At 43.5% G+C, this 16,705-nt stretch overlaps 1 protein-coding gene across 1 annotated transcript in view; it reads right to left on the bottom strand.

The window, feature by feature from the left end:
* The window catches only part of LOC137361392 (ubiquitin carboxyl-terminal hydrolase 48-like), a gene marked incomplete at its 3' end in the record, with an annotated part of 85,748 nt that extends 69,089 nt beyond the window's left edge, over positions 1-16,659 (bottom strand). Inside the window, exon 1 of the mRNA XM_068026264.1 lies at positions 16,530-16,659. Coding sequence (XP_067882365.1) covers positions 16,530-16,585 — 56 coding nt within the window. The remainder of the gene's footprint in view (positions 1-16,529) is intronic.
* Between the last annotated feature and the right edge of the window lie 46 nt (positions 16,660-16,705).

Raw genomic sequence — 16,705 nt, 5'->3', positions numbered from 1 at the left:
ACCTGCTCTTGTAGCCACAGTATTTAAATAGCTACTCAGTTCAGTTTCTGGTCAATGATAACCCCCAGGATGTTGATAGTGGGGGATTCAGCAATGGTAATGCCAATGAATGTCAAGGGGAGGTGGTTAGATTCTCTCTTGTTGGAGATGGTCATTGCCTGGCACTTGTGTGGTGCAAATCTGACTTGCCACTTATCAGCCCAAGCCTGGATATTGTCCAGGTCTTGCTGCATTTCTACACGGACTGCTTCAGTATCTGAGGAGTCGTGAATGGGGCTGAACATTGTGCAATCAGCAGCGAACATCCCCACTTCTGACCTTATGATTGAAGGAAGGTCATTGATGAAGCAGCTGAAGATGGTTGGGCGTAGGACACTACCCTGAGAAACTCCTGCAGTGATGTCCTGGAGCTCAGATGTTTGACCTCCAACAACCACAACCATCTTCCTTTGCGCTAGGTATGACTCCAACCAGCAGAGAGGTTTCCACCTGATTCCCATTGACTCCAGTTTTGCTAGGGCTCCTTGATGCCATACTCGGTCAAATGCTGCCTTGATGTCAAGGGCAGTCACTTTCACCTCACCTCTTGAGTTCAGCTCTTTTGTGCATGTTTGAACCAAGGCTGTAATGAGGTCAGGAGCTGAGTGGCCCTGGCGGAACCCATACTGAGCATCACTGAGCAGGTTATTGCTAAGCAAGTGCTGCTTGATGGCACTGTTGATGACACCTTCCATCACTTTACTGGTGATCGAGAGCGGACTGATGGGGCTGGAATTGGCCGGGTTGGGCTTGTGCACAGGACATACCTGAGCAATTTTCCACATCGCCGGGTAGATGCCAGTGTTGTAGCTATACTGGAACAGCTTGGCTAGGGGTGCAGCAAGTTCCGGAGCACAGGTCTTCAGTACTATTGCCGGAATATTGTCAGGACCCATAGCCTTTGCAGTATCCAATGCCTTCAGTCGTTTCTTGATATCACGCGGAGTGAATCGAATTGGCTGAAGTCTGGCATCTGTAATGCTGGGGACTTCAGGAGGTGGCCGAGATGGATCATCAACTCGGCACTTCTGGCTGAAGATTGTTGCAAATGCTTCTGCCTTATCTTTCGCACTGATGTGCTGGGCTCCCCCATCATTGAGGATGGGGATATTTGTGGAGCCACCTCCTCCAGTTAATTGTTTAATTGTCCACCACCATTCATGACTGGATGTGGCAGGACTGCAGAGCTTAGATCTGATCCGTTGGTTATGGGATCGCTTCGCTCTGTCTATTACATGCTGCTTATGCAGTTTGGCATGCAAATAGTCCTGGGTAGTAGCTTCACCAGGTTGACACCTCATTTTGAGGTATGCCTGGTGCTGCTCCTGGCATGCCCTCCTGCACTCTTCATTGAACCAGGGTTAGTCTCCTGGCTTGATGGTAATGGTAGAGTGGGGGATATGCCGGGCCATGAGGTTACAGATTGTGGTTGAGTACAATTCTGCTGCTGCTGATGGTCCACAGCGCCTCATGGATGCCCAGTTTTGCATTGCTAGATCTGTTCGAAATCTATCCCATTTAGCACGGTGATAGTGCCACACAACACAATGGAGGGTATCCTCAATGTGAAGGCGGGACTTCGTCTCCACAACGACTGTGCGGTGGTCACTCCTACCAATACTGTCATGGACAGAAGCATCTGCAGCAGACAGATTGGCGAGGACAAGGTCAAGTATGTTTTTCCCTCGTGTTGGTTCCCCCACCACCTGCCGCAGATCCAGTCTAGCAGCTATATCCTTCAGTACTCGGCCAACTCGGTCAGTAGTGGTGCTAAAAAGCCACTCTTGGTGATGGACATTGAAGTCCCCCACCCAGAGTACATTTTGTGCCCTTGCCACCCTCAGTGCTTCCTCCAAGTGGTGTTCAACATGGAGGAGTACTGATTCATCAGCTGAGGGAGGGTGATAGGTGGTAATCAGTAGGAGTTGCCTTGCCCATGTTTGACCTGATGCCATGAGACTTCATGGGGTCCGGAGTCAATGTTGAGGACTCCCAGGGCAACTCCCTCCCTACTGTAGACCACTGTCCCGCCACCTCTGGTGGTTCTGTCCTGCCGATGGGACAGGACATACCCAGGCATAGTGATTGCAGTGTCTGGGATACTGTCTGTCAGGTATGATTCCGTGCGTATGACTATGTCAGGCTGTTGCTTGACTAGTCTGTGGGACAGCTCTCCCAACTTTGGCACAAGCTCCCAGATGTTAGTAAGGAGGACTTTGCAAGGTCGACAGGGCTGGGTTTGCTGTTGTCGTTTCCAGTGCCTAGGTCGATGCCGGGTGGTCCGTCCGGTTTCATTCCTTTTTATTGACTTCGTAGCGGTTAGGTACAACTGAGTGGCTTGCTAGGCCATTTCAGAGGGCATTTAAGAGTTAACCACATTGCTGTGGGCCTGGAGTCACATGTAGACCAGACCAAGTAAGGACAGCAGATTTCCTTCCCTAAAGGACATTAGTGAACCAGATGGGTTTTTACAACAATCGACAATGGTTTCATGGCCATCATTGGACTAGCTTTTAATTCCAGATTTATTAAATTTAAATTCCACCTTCTGCTGTGGTGGGATTTGAGCCCATGTACCCAGAGTAATACCCTGGATCTCTGGGAACTATCTACTGTGCGCTTACACAAATTTGCCACCCACAAGAAAAATTAGACAGTACATTGGTCATCACCCCACTGTAGTTTGTGTGTGGCTCAAATGGCTGAATCATGATCAATCTAAATAAATCTGATGCATTTCTTTACAAGATAAAGGATTTACTCACAATCTGACCAAATAAACTTCACAAAACATCAATGATTACAACACAATCTTTTGTAACAAGTGTAACATTGTACTAAAATTTGTAATTTCATTACAGTTGAAAATGCTCTGACCATGGGTATACCAATGCACAATAACTATTCATACAGAAATCTCCCAATCTCATTGTTCATGGGAGAAATGGAAGGTGAAAACTAAGCAGACAGAAAGAACATGTACACACATTGCGTCTGTTTCAGCGAAACAAGATAAGTGACAGCCATTCGCTGGTTCATTCCTCAGGGCAATGCCTTGTCCAGAGACAAGCTGCCTGGTTTAAATTTCAAACAAAGCTTGACAGTTAACTGTCAGTCACATAAACTGCTGCATTCTCCATGGCAACACCTCTACCAATCAGAACGCTCTTCTCATACAGTATAGAGTTTTTGCTTTCCCTTACATTGGTGTTCTTGTGGACAGCCCTGATGAGTGCAAGATAAAAAGCTTTGACAACATGTCTCTATTTTCAGCAATACTCAAGTTCTGTATTACCAAACGACTAAAACTAAGCATTTCACCACTAATGGAAAAAGAAACTTTGACAAAGACACCTGGCTGCCTCTGAGCATCTCCCAGAAAGCAACCACAAAATAGTACTGGCAAAGGCAGAGGAACAGTCTATGGAACCTGGCTAAAATGGCATTAAACGAGAGGCAACTAATAAACTCATGATACATAGATCCCCAGGCAAAACATACAAGAAAAATAACTTGCATTTGTATACCACCTTTCACAACCATAGGACATCACAATGCACTTTACAACCAAAGAAGTACTTCTGAACTGTACCCATTGTTGTAGTGTAGGGAAACAGTCAATTTGCGTTAGCAGGATCCCATAAAGCAGCAACACAATAAATAACCAGATAATCTGCTTTAGTGATGTTGTTTGGGGATAAATATTGGCTCAGAGATCAGGAAACCCCTTGACTCAAGTCTGAATAGAACCACTGGATCTTTTAGATCCATCTCAGAAGCCAGACAGGGCCCAAGTTTAATATCTCAGTTAAAGACAGCACCTCTGACAGTGCGTTTCCTTAGTACTGTATTGAGGTGTCAGTCTAGATTGCATGTTGAAGTCTCTAAAATTGGGCTTGACCCCATTCAGCCAAGGCTAACTCCTTAGAAATCAAAGCGACTATTTAGTATCTACGACATTGCTCATCGAGTCAGATGGACAAGTTTTGTAACAATGGGAACCTTATTAACAGAATATGGTGGGCAAAGTGCCAGAAAGCAACTCAGAATTAGATATGTGAAGTAGATCTCCCATGGTGTTGCTCTGGTTCATATTGCCATTTTCTGTACCTATCTGCTTTTGTTTTTCAGGAGCTGCAGTTGGAGCAGCAAGATGTAAGCCAGAGAATGGGGCAGAAGGCCAGTGTTTGAGGATGACTGTGTGGTGGAACTGGGAAAGAAAATTGGAAGACGTTTTCGCATCCCACATTGAACAGGAAGTTAAAGTGAGCACGGCATCATTAAAGCGAGCACTGCATCATTAAAGCTAATCCCTGAACGGACCACTACATAACCGGAGTCACTGAGGTGCATTCGTGAGGATGAGAGATATGTGAATAGCACGTTTCAGGAGGTGGTCACCCCGCAGCTTAAGAGAGCACAGGCAGAGAGGGACTGGGTGGTTGTCAGACAGGCAAGGAGGACAAGGCAGGATGTGCAGGAGACCCCACATGGCAGCCTACTTTCTAACCAGTATTCAGTTCTGAGTACCGATGAGAGAGGCAGTTCCTCTGGAGAGTGCAGCGAGAGTCATGACCAGAGCACCTAGGTGGCTCAGCTGTGCAGGGAGGGAGGAGAAAAGACAGGAGAGCAATAGTGTAAGGGGATTCTATAGTTAGGGAAATAGACAGGCGTTTCTATGGTCGCAGACATAATTCCTCCCTGGTGCAAAGGTCATGGATATCGCCGAGCGGCTACAGAGCATTCTGGAGGGCGAGGGTGCACAGCCAGAGGTCATGGTCCACATTGGTACCAACGATATAGGTAGGAAAATGGATGAGGTCCTGCTGGGGAGTTTAGGGAATTAGCAAACAGATTAGCAAGTAGGACCTCAAAGGTAGCAATCTCGGGATTACTCCCAAGGCCACGTGCTAGTGAGTATAAAAATAGCAGAATACACCAGATGAATGTGTGGTTGGAGAGATGGTGCAGGAGGGAGAGCTTCAGATTTCTGGGGCATTGGGACCAGTTCTGGTGAAGGTGGGACGTATACAAGCCAGACAGTTTACACCTGAACAGGATCGGGACGAGTATCCTTCAGGAAGGTTTGTTAGTGCTTTTGGGATGGTTTAAACTAGATTGGCAGGGGGATGGGAACCTGAGGGCAGTTTCAGATAAGACAAATTCAGGGCAGGGAACGGGAGGCAGAAAATTAGTGAGTGACTCTGCAAGACAGAAGAAGCAAAGGTTAAAAAGAGTGCAGCACAGGAATTTAGCAGTGTTAAAAGGTACTTATTTAATTGCAAGTACAGTAAATAAAGCTGATGAGCTGAGGGCACAGATAGACACGTGGCAGCATATCATTGCTATAATGGAAACTTGGTTGAAAGAGGGGCAAAAATGGCAGATCAACATCCCTGGATAGAGTTTTCAGGCAGGATAGAGGCGGGTTAAAAAAGGAGGGGCTGTAGCGTTACCAGTTAAAGAATCAATTACAGCTGTGTGGAAGGATGATATGCTAAATGAATCATCAAATGAGGCCATATGGGTTGGAGTTCAGAAATAAAAAAGGGACAGCTACACTACGAGGAGTGTAGTATCGACCCCCAAATAGCGAGAGGGAGATAGAAGAATATGTAAGCTAATTTCTGAGTGCAAAAACTATAGGGCAATAATAGTTGGGGGATTTCAACTACCCCAATATCAACTGGGATACAAACAGTGTGAAGGGCACAGAGGGCACAAAATTCTTGAACTGCATTCAAGAGAACGTTTTTAGCCAGCACGTAACAAGCCCAACGAGAGAGGGCACAATTCTAGATTTAGTCTTCAGTAATGAAGCTGGGCAAGTGGATGAAGTAGCAGTGGGTAACCATTTTGGAGATAGTTTCCATAATACAGTTAGATTTAGCATTATTTTGGAAAAGGACAAGGATAGAACAGGAGTAAAAGTTCTAAATTAGGGGAAGGCAAATTTTACAAAACTGAGAGGTGATCTAGCAAAACTGGACTGGATACAGCTACTTGAAGGAAAATCAGTGGCAAACCAGTGGGAGGCATTCAAAAGCGAGATTCTACAGGCACAGTGTAGACATGTCCCCACAAAGACAAAGAGTGGTACTGCCAAATCTAGAGCCCCCAGTTAATTAGAAGCATTCAGGGTTAAATAAAGCAGGAAAAAAGCTTATGACAGTCACAAAAAACGTAATACTTTAGAAAGCCTTGAGGAGTATAGAAATTGCTGGGGTGAAGTAAAAAAGGAAATTAGGAAAGCAAAGAGAGGACATGAAAAAATATTGGCAGGTAAAATTAAGGAAAATGCAAAGATGTTTCATCAGTACATTAAGAGCAAGAAGATAACTAAGGAAAGGGTAGGACCTATCAGAGATGTACAAGGGAACTTATGCAAGGATGCAGAGATGTGGGCAGGATTCTCAATGAGTACATGGTCTCTGTCTTCACAAAGGAGAGGGATGATGCAGACACTGTAGTTAAAGAGAAGTGCGAAATATTAGATACGATAAGCATAATGAGAGAGGAAGTACTAGAGGGTGTGACATCCTTGAAAATGGATAAATCACCATGGCCGGATGGATTGTCTCCCAGACTGTTGAACTACATGGATTGTCTACATGGATTTTAGTAAGGCATTTGACAAGGTCCCACATGGCAGACTGGTCAGAAAAGTAAAAGCCCATGGGCTACAGGGGAATGTGGCAAGTTGGAACCAAAATTGGCACAGTGACAGGAAACAAAAGGTAATGGTCGATGGATAGAACCATAGAAAAATTACAGCACAGAAGGAGGCCATTCAGCCCATTGTGTCTGTGTCGGCTGAAAACTAGCCGCCCAATCTAATTCCACCTTCCAGCACCTGGTCCATATACTTGCAGGTTAGTACATTTCAGGTGCATGTCCAGGTAAATTTTAGAAGAATTGAGGGTTTCTGCCTCAGCCACCATTCCTGGCAGTGAATTCCAGACACCCACCACCCTCCTCATCTCCCCTCTAAACCTTCTACCAATCACCTCAAATCTGTGCCCCCCTCGTAATTGACCTCTCTGCTTGGGGAAACAGGTCCTTCCTGTCTACTCTATCTAGGCCTCTCATAATCTTGTACACCTCAATTAAGTCACCCCTCAGCCTCCTCTGTTCCAATGAAAATGACCCTAGCCTATCCAATCTTTCCTCATAACTGCAACTTTCAAGCCCTGGCAACATTCTTGTAACTCTACTCTGCACTCTCTCCAGAGCAACTATGTCCTTCCTGTAATGTGGCGACCAGACCTGTACGCAATACTCCAACTGTGGCCAAACCAGCGTTTTATACAGTTCCTGCATTACGTTCTGTTTTTGTATTCTATACCTTGGCCAATAAAGGAAAGCATTCCATATGCCTTCATCACCACTTTATCCACCCGTACTGTCACCTTCAGGGACCTGTGGACATGCACTCCAAGGTGTCTCACTTCTGCTACCCCTCTCAATATCCTCCCGTTTATTGTGTATTCCCTTGCTTTATTTGCCCTCCCCAAGGGCATTACCTCACACTTCTCCGGATTGAATTCCATTTGCCACTTTTCCGCCCACTCAACCAAACCACTGATATCTTTCTGGGGTCTACAGCCATCCTCTTCACTATCAACTACATGACCAATTTTTGTGTCATCAGGAAATTTCCCAATCATGCCTCCCACATTTTAAGTCCAAATCATTAATATGTTGTGAATGGAAGGCAGTTTCCAGTGTTGTTCCAAAGGGCTCAGTGTAAGGTCCCTTGGCATTTGTGGTATATATTAACGATTTGGACTTAAATGTGGGAGGCATAATTGGGAAATTTGCAGATGACACAAAAATTAGCCATGTAGTTGATAGTGAAGAAGATAGCTGTAGACCCCAGAAAGATATCAGTGGTTTGGTTGAGTGGGTGGAAAAGTGGCAAATGGAATTCAATCCAGAGAAGTGTGAGGTAATGCATCTGGGGAGGGCAAACAAAGCAAGGAATACACAATAAACGGGAGGATATGGAGAGGGGTAGAGGAAATGAGACACCTTGAAGTGCACGTCAACAGGTCCCTGAAGGTGGCAGGACAGGTAGATAAAGTGAAGAAGGCATTTGGAATGCTTTCCTTTATTGGCCGAGGTGTAGATTCCAAAAGCAGGGATGTAATGCTGGAACTGTATAAAACGCTGGTTAGGCCATAGCTGGAGTATTGCGTACAGTTCTGGTCACCACATTACAGGAAGGACATAATTGCTCTGGACAGAGTAGAGGAGATTTACAAGAATGTTGCCAGGGCTTGAAGGCTGCAGCTATGAGGAAAGATTGGATAGGCAAGGGTTGTTTTCCTTAGAACAGAGGGGGCTGAGGATGACTTAATTGAGGTGTACAAAATTACAAGGGGCCTAGATTGACAGGAAAGACCAGTTTCCCCTAGCGGATTAATTACCAGGTGGCAGAGATTTAAGATGATCGGTAGAAGGATTAGAGGGGGCATGAGGAAAAACTTTTTCACCTAGAGGATAGTGGGTGTCTGGAATTCACTGCCCGGATCGGCAGAAACACTCAACTCATTTGAAAGGTACCTGGGCATGCAAGGCTATGACCAGGCGCTGGAAGGTGGGATTAGATTGGGTGGCTAGTTTTTTCAGCCGGCGCAGACACGATGAGCTGAATGGCCTCTTTCTGTGCCGTAACTTTTCCATGGTTCTATGATGAGATAGTACAACGGAAAGCTCCACCTCAACTGCCTATTAAAGATCAAGTTCAAGTGGAGAAAGGAGGCTCGACATACAAAGTATGTATAATTATTGATGCCTTTCTTCATTATTGATGAAATGGAATGGCCTTGATCCGTTACCAGACAAACGGTACTTGACAGTGGATACTGCACACCTATTTACTGGTTTGCACCAATGCATGTCATAATTTGTTCATAACACTACTTAAACTCTGACAGGAAAGTAAGAACTGGGATAAGTAAAGAATTTATTATACCTTTCTTCATCATGGAAATAAAACAAAACTTTGTTCAATTCAACGGGACCAATATATTTTTTGAAAAATCCCATGTTAATTTATAATTACATTTTATGTGATAAATGACAAATTCTAAATTGAAGTTAACATCACTAGTTTAACTATCATGTACCAGAAACAAAGATGAGACATAATGACCCAGATTTTTCTGCAGTGGGGTAGTTAGACATGCACCTGCATGTTTAAAGTTTTTGCACGCCAAGTTGCTGAAAGCGCAAGTTGATAATGATGCACTGAGGGAAATAGGCCCCAAGTAAACTGTGCATCACCTTCAGCAGTTTGTTTCCCTATCAGATATAAGGACTGAGAAATAAACAGCACAAGGACCGAGTAGGAAGTGCAGAGTGGATGAATTCAACATCAAATCAAGCATAGAAGGAGAAACATGGAGAGGGGAAGAAAGATTGGATTAAGAGAAAAATAAAGACAAAGAAATGTTTTTAAAAAAGTAAACTTTAAACTTAAATCTCCAACAATTAATAGTGGAAGGAATGAGACTCCACACTTCTAACGGTTAATTTTCAGTCCCAGAAAGGTTGACCGGCAGTAATTACCAATTATCACATTGTTAAAAGGGAACTCACATGAAATGTCAAGACTCAATTTTCTATGGAAAGTTTAGATTGTATCTAAGGTGCAAATACAGCTACTTCGACATTCAATGCATGTCAATGGTGATCTAGACAGCAAAAATGCTGTTTCTGTGAAGTTAACGGAGTGGCACAATTCGGACAGCAACTTCTGGATAATCCCATTTCAACATGCATGTCTGCCCCTTGCCTGAAGTTGTACTATCTGTACATAAATGGAGGAGGCTGTTAGCTCGCCATTATTTTGACAGCACAATTTGGACCATTAGTTTCACTTTACAAAATATTGCTCAAAATGGAGACATTTTGCCGAAGCTTTTCATCTTGCACTCATCAGGACAATTCCCAAAAATACCAGTGTAAGGGAAAGCAACAAATTTATATTGAATGAGAAGAGAGTACTGATTGGTTGGCAAGTGGACTCTGGATCAAGCGTTGCCATGGAGAATGCATCAGTTTATGGTGACTGACTGTTAACTGCCAAGCTTTGTTTGAAATTTAAACCACGCAGCTTGACTCTGATAGGGCAATGCCTTGACCAGAGGAATGAATCAGCGAATGACTGTTACTTATTTTGTTTAGCTGAAAGAGGCGCAATGTGTGTAAATGTTCTTTCTATCTACGAAGAACAAGGCCTTGTGTATTAATATACGTAGCTCTCTGTAGAGCAATCCAAACAGTCCCATTACACTGTTCTACCCCCATAGCCCTGCAAGTTTATTTCCCTCAAGTGCCCATCCAGTTGCCTTTTGAAATCTTGATCACCTCCACTTCTACCACCCTCGGAAGCAGCGAGTTCCAGCTCATTATAACTTGCCGTTTAAAAATGTTCTTCCTCACATTCCCCCCTGCCAAATCTTTAAATCTGTGTCCCTATACCTTGTACCATCAGCTAAATGGAACAGGTTTTTTTTGTCCACCTCATCTAAACTTGTACACCTCTAACAAATCTCCCTTCAATTTCTTTTGCTCCAAGGCGAACTACCCCAACTTCCCTAACCTAACCGTGTAACTAAAATCCCTCATCCCTGGAATCATTCTAGAATCATCCTCTGCACCCTCTGTAGGGTCTTCACATCCTTCACAAAATGTGGTGCCCAGAACTGGACACAATACTCTTAGTTGCAGCCAAGACAGAGCTTTATACAGGTTCAGCATAACTTCCTGGCTTTTGTACACAATACCTCGATTAATGAAGCCCAAGATCCATATGCTTTGCTAACTACTCTCAGTATGTCCAGCCTCCTTCAAAGATTTATGCACATGAACCCCAGGTCCCTATGTACCCCCAAACAATTTGGAACTGTACCATTAAGTTTATATTGCCTTTCCCTATCTCTTCTCCCAAAATGCATCACCTGACACTCCTTTGTATTAAATTCATATTTTCAATACCACATTGAAGTCATCCTAGAATATGTGCATAAGTTCTGGAATGGGGCTTGAAGCCAGAACCTTCTGATTCAAGAGAGTGATTAACAATGGAACTAACCTGATCCAAGAGACAGATCTTTCAAAGAAGGAGCTCACAGCGCTGAGTTCAAAACCAGCCTATGAAGTTGGACAGTGTTAAAACTGTCCACATATAAAATACATCATCTTTGGTCCCAGGAGGCTTGATCTAAATTCTCCAGCTGTCACAGTTAGAACAACATTCAAAATTGCTGCCTCAATGCCTGAAGGTGGGACAATAAAACATACTACCACAGCAGAAATACTAATGTGAGGGATTCAAAGCCCAGAATCAGACTCAATCAGGGAGGATGAACCTCAAGGAATGGTTAACGATACCCATGGAAGAGTATTAACAAAAGGCAAAAAAGACTGCAAATGGTGGAAACATTTAAGCAGGTCACTCGGCATACAAATCAGCTCTAAACAAATAAGATTAAATTAGGACTGCTGGCCAAGTTGCAATAAAGACCTAAAGCATATAACTAAAATTAATTAAACAAGATTACTTTAATTATCTTCTTTGGCCTCCTTGTCTCGAGAGACAATGGGTAAGCGCCTGGAGGTGGTCAGTGGTTTGTGAAGCAGCGCCTGGAGTGGCTATAAAGGCCAAATCTAGAGTGACAGACTCTTCCACTGGTGCTGCAGATAAAATTGGTTGTCGGGACTGTTACACAGTTGGCTCTCCCCTTGCGCTTGTCTTTTTTCCTGCCAACTGCTAAGTCGCTTTGACTCGCCACACTTTAGCCCCGCCTTTATGGCTGCCCGCCAGCTCTGGCGATCGCTGGCAACCGACTCCCAAGACTTGTGAACAATGTCACAGGACTTCATGTCGCGTTTGCAGACATCTTTAAAGTGGAGACATGGACGGCCGATGGGTCTGATACCAGTGACGGGCTCGCTGTATAATGTGCCCTTGGGGACACATTATTAATTATAAACTGCAGATAATGGAGCGATTTTTCAAAATTTGAAAACCTAATTAGTTAAATAAAATAGAGATACCAGGGCAGATGATGTGCTGCAGCTGTAGAATGTGGAAGCTGGTAGACACCAGTGTGAATACACAGCAAGCACACCTGCAGTAAGTGTCTGCAGCTCGAGGAACTTTGGTTCAGAGTTGATGAGCTGAAGTCTCAGCTTTGGACACTGCAATGCATCAGCAAGGGAGAAAGTTACCTGAGCACTTTGTTCCAGGACGTAGTCACACTCTTAGGTTCAGTACTTCAGATATGATCTGTGGTCAGGAACGGGAGGGTGTGACTACGAGTGAGGCAGGTATGGGAATCCAGAAGGTAGCACTGGAGGAGTCTCAGCCCTTGCACTTGTCCAACAGGGACGAGGTTCGTGCAGTCTGTGTGGATGACAGCAGATGCTGCAGGGAGGATGAGCAAACTGACCACTGCACCATGGTATAAGGGACCATTCAAGTTGCGGGGAGTAAAAGGAATGTGGTAGCGGTAGGGGACAGTATGGATAGGGGGACAGATACTGTCCTCTGCAGCCGAATCCTGAAGGCTATGTTGCCTGCTCGATGATAGGGCTAAGGACATCTCTTTGGGGCTGGAGACGAACTTGGAGGGAGAGGGTAAAGATCCAGTTGTTGTGGTCCACACAGTCCTATGTCGTCGATACCTATGAGGTTCTGCTGAGGGAGTATGAGCAGCTAGGGGCTAAATTAAAAAGAACCACAAAAGGTAATAATCTCCGAATTACTACCTGAGCCACCAGCAAATTGGCTTAGGGTCAATAAGATCAGAGTTTTGCATGTTTGGCTCAAAGATTGGTGCAGGAGAAATGGGTTTCAATTCCTGGGACACTGGCACAGGACTGCGGAAAAGGGGAGCTGTTCCACTGTGAGGGCTTCACTTGAATCGTGCTGGGATCAATGCCCTGACAAGTTGAATAACTAGGGCTGCAGACTGGGCTTTAAACTAAATAATTGGGATTCGAGTAAGGGGAAATTTAGAAACCAGAAGAGAACGGACAAGGCAACAGTGCAGGGTAGTGGTATAGGTAATGACAACCAGAGCATGACAGAAAGGGACAGAGCATACAAAATTAAGAGTGTATCAGCAAATAGGATCAGAGCAGGGAAAAATGGTAAAAAGACAACATTAAAGACTTTTGTTACGAATGCAAGCAGACAGCATTCAAAACAAGATATAGATGCATTGATGGCACAAAAGAAATAAATGGGTATGATCTGATAGCCATTACAGATCGGTGGTTGCAAGGTCATTAAGGCTGGGAACTTAATATTCAGGGGTATTTGACATTTCGGAAGGATAGGCAGAAAGGAAAAGGAGGTGGGTTAACTGCTAATAAAGGATGAGATTGGTACAGTTGCGAGACAATCTTGGCTTGGAAGATCAAGATGTAGAATTAGTTTGGGTGGAGTTAAGAAATGGTAAAGGAAAGATGTCACTGTTGGGAGTAGTCTATAGGCCCCCTAACAGTAGCCACACTGTAGGACAGAGTATAAATCAAGAAATAATGGGGACTTATAAGAAAGGTACTGCAATAATTGTGGGCAACTTTAATCTTCATATAGATTGGACAAATCAAATTGGCAAAGGTGGTCATGAGGACAAGTTCATATTGTGTATTCAGGACAGTTTTTTAGAATGATACATGTAGAACCAACCAGGGAACAGGCTATTTTAGATCTAGTAATGTGTAATGAGACAGGATTAATTAATGACCTCACAGTAAAGGATTCTCTAGGGAAGAGTGATCATAACGATGAATTTCACATTCAGTTTGAGGGTGAGAAACTTGGGTCTGAAACTAGTGTCTTAAACTTAAATAAAGGCAATTACAAAGGTACCAGGATAGAATTGGCTAAAGTGGAAACGAATGGAATGTTGGCCTTTATTGCAAGGGAGATGGAGTACACAAGTAGGGAAGACTTGCTACAAACTGCACAGGGAATTGGTGAGACCACACCTAGAGTTCTGCGTACAGTTCTGGTCTCCTTACTTAAGAAGGATTATACTTGCATTGGAGGCAGGTCAAAGGTGGTTCAGTAGATTGATTCCTGGAACGAATGTGTTGTCGTATGAGGGAAGGCTGAGCAGGTTGGGCCTATACCCACTGGAATTTTGAAAAATGAGAGGTGATCTTATTGAACCGTACAAGATTGAGGGGACAGGGTAGATGCTGAGAGGATGTTTCCCCTAGTGGGCAATCTAGAACCAGAGGACATAGTTTCAGAATAAAGAGTCACTCATTTAAGACAGTGATGAGGAAGAATTTCTTCTCTCAGAGGATTGTGAATCTTAAGAATTCTCTACCCGAGAGCTGTGGAGGCTGGGTCATTCATATTCAAGACTGAGAGGGGCAGATTCTCGAACTATAGGGGAGTCAAGGATTATAGAGAACAGGCTAAAAAGTGGCGTTAAGGCCAAGATATGATCAACAATGATCTTACTGAATGGTGGAGCAGGCTCGAGGGGCCATATGGCCTACTCCTGCTCCTATTTATGTTCTTATGTAGCAACTGTCGAGAGAATGGAGAAGTTGATATTTCAGGTGTGGATTCATCATCAGAACCTGCCAAGCGCTTCCACCATTTTCTGTGCGGTTTTTTTTAACCACACAGAAGAATGTTTGCTGATGATAGGACTGAAATATCCCAGGCAGTAAGCTATTTGATTTTATCCCTAATAAGTGACTGACACAGTTTAGTAGTCTGGAATCAGTTGGTTTGTATCACCACCATTTTTGAAATCTTTTGTTTGCAACATTGCATTCTGTTTTGTGTTCTCAAAAGGGGTGCGCATTTCACGTGTCATTTTTACTGAAACCAAGGAAGATTAGCTAATGTAGCAATATGGTTTTCGCCAATGTGCTGTGCTGAATAATAATTTCTTTAATCCACTGATTGGTGGTCCGAATTTTTTTTAAAATATTTTAAGACGACCGGCTAAAAAAGGATGACTTTGCTGGCAGTTTTAAGATGGCTACCTAATTTGCAACACTGTATCCTACACTGCAATGCTTGCGAAGAGGGAAATGAAATATCTGCTCATGCCCCAGCATGAAGCAAGACCCAGGAAGTTTAAAGGAACTACCTGTTCTTTTTAGCAAGAGAGAAGTACTGCTAAATGCTATGTTTGAATGACTGAGTGACTGTCATGTGACAAGCCCCTCCACATCTGTGGTTTAAGCTTGTGGCTTTCTGCAGCAGAGAGGGAGAAGCAGCTGGATTCTGACAAAAGCAGACCCAAGTAGGGTCTCTGTCTCCCCCCCTCAGCTTGAAAGCTTTCAAATCCTGCCTGTTGAATGACCACCTTTGCATGCTCGGCTACAATCAGAAACCCTGTGGAGGGAAATTATCTGCATCGCTGTGTCCAAGGGACCCACTGAACAGTCATCTACCTCTTCAAACTAAAAACCTCAGGACCACCGAATTCAGCCAGAAGCCAGCCAATCACCAAACGCCACAGACTGTATACCCCTTTTTTTCTATGGGCTTGCAACTCAACCAATCTACCTTTCCCCTTCTGTAACTATTTGTGTGCATGTAAACCTCCAGAGTGTGTGAGAGAGTAAAAGTTGGCGTGTTGTTTATTATTTTTATTAATTCGGTTTAAGTACAATAAAGTTAATCTTTTACTTTGTTAACTCAAGAAACCTGTCCAATTGGTTCTTATGATCATTGTAAGTAAGTAATTATAACAACTGCCTGAATTGGCCTAGTACATCCACTTTAAGAATTAAATCTGTTGTGGTCCAAACAAGGAAAGGAAAAAGAGGAAGCCCTTTGGCCCCTCCTCACCTGACTGTAACAATGGTCTTTCTGAAATCCTGACTCTGGGCAAAATATCAAGTTCACAAATAGGAAGCAGACATTTCTTACTTTGCTAACAAACAGGAAGGAATTCCAGCACAGAAATGTGCAACGCAGATAATTAACCATTCTGCCTAACCTTTGGACAATGTTACAGGATATTGGTGAGGTCAGATAATCAGTTGAGTGCTAGTTACAGTTAGAGTAATGTTCCAAATAAGTGTATGACAGGGATCAAAACATCCTCTATTCTGTATGTTTAAAATGGTACAAACCGACTTCTTTTCCCCTTATCTGAATCAAACCCTCACGAATTAAAGGTTACATTTTTTATCACAAGGTGCATTTTGTTAATATTCTGCAGGAGATGGCTATGAAAGAGACATTGATTAGCACTGAAACAATAATCTACTCTTTAAAAATTATATTCTTGAATTGAAATACATCAAATCAGCTAAGCTCACTCGTCACTAAAGAACATGCACTTCCAGCAACAAAAGGGGAACACAGGTTACCAGTTTCAGTTTCTCCATTTCTCTGCTGAAATTTCTTTACTGATATACTTTAGACTGAAAAATATCTGAAAAATTCTGCAGCCTAACCAAAGTTCAGCAATAGATTCCAGTACACTCACACTGTGACATAGGCATACTGTCCACAGAACTGCTGCTGGATAATTATTCTGTACATCTGGATTGTTCTGTTTTGACAGTGTGTCTTCTAACAACGACATAAAAAGCTTGGAGAATTCTTGAGCATCCTGTAGATGTAATTACAAAAGATTAAAATTTTTAGCAAAGATAAAAAGTC

Source organism: Heterodontus francisci, unplaced genomic scaffold (assembly GCF_036365525.1).
Source record: "Heterodontus francisci isolate sHetFra1 unplaced genomic scaffold, sHetFra1.hap1 HAP1_SCAFFOLD_1366, whole genome shotgun sequence".
Lineage (NCBI taxonomy): Eukaryota > Metazoa > Chordata > Chondrichthyes > Heterodontiformes > Heterodontidae > Heterodontus > Heterodontus francisci.
The sequence above is the reverse complement of the archived record's forward strand: the minus strand, read 5'-3'. Positions and strand labels throughout refer to the sequence as shown.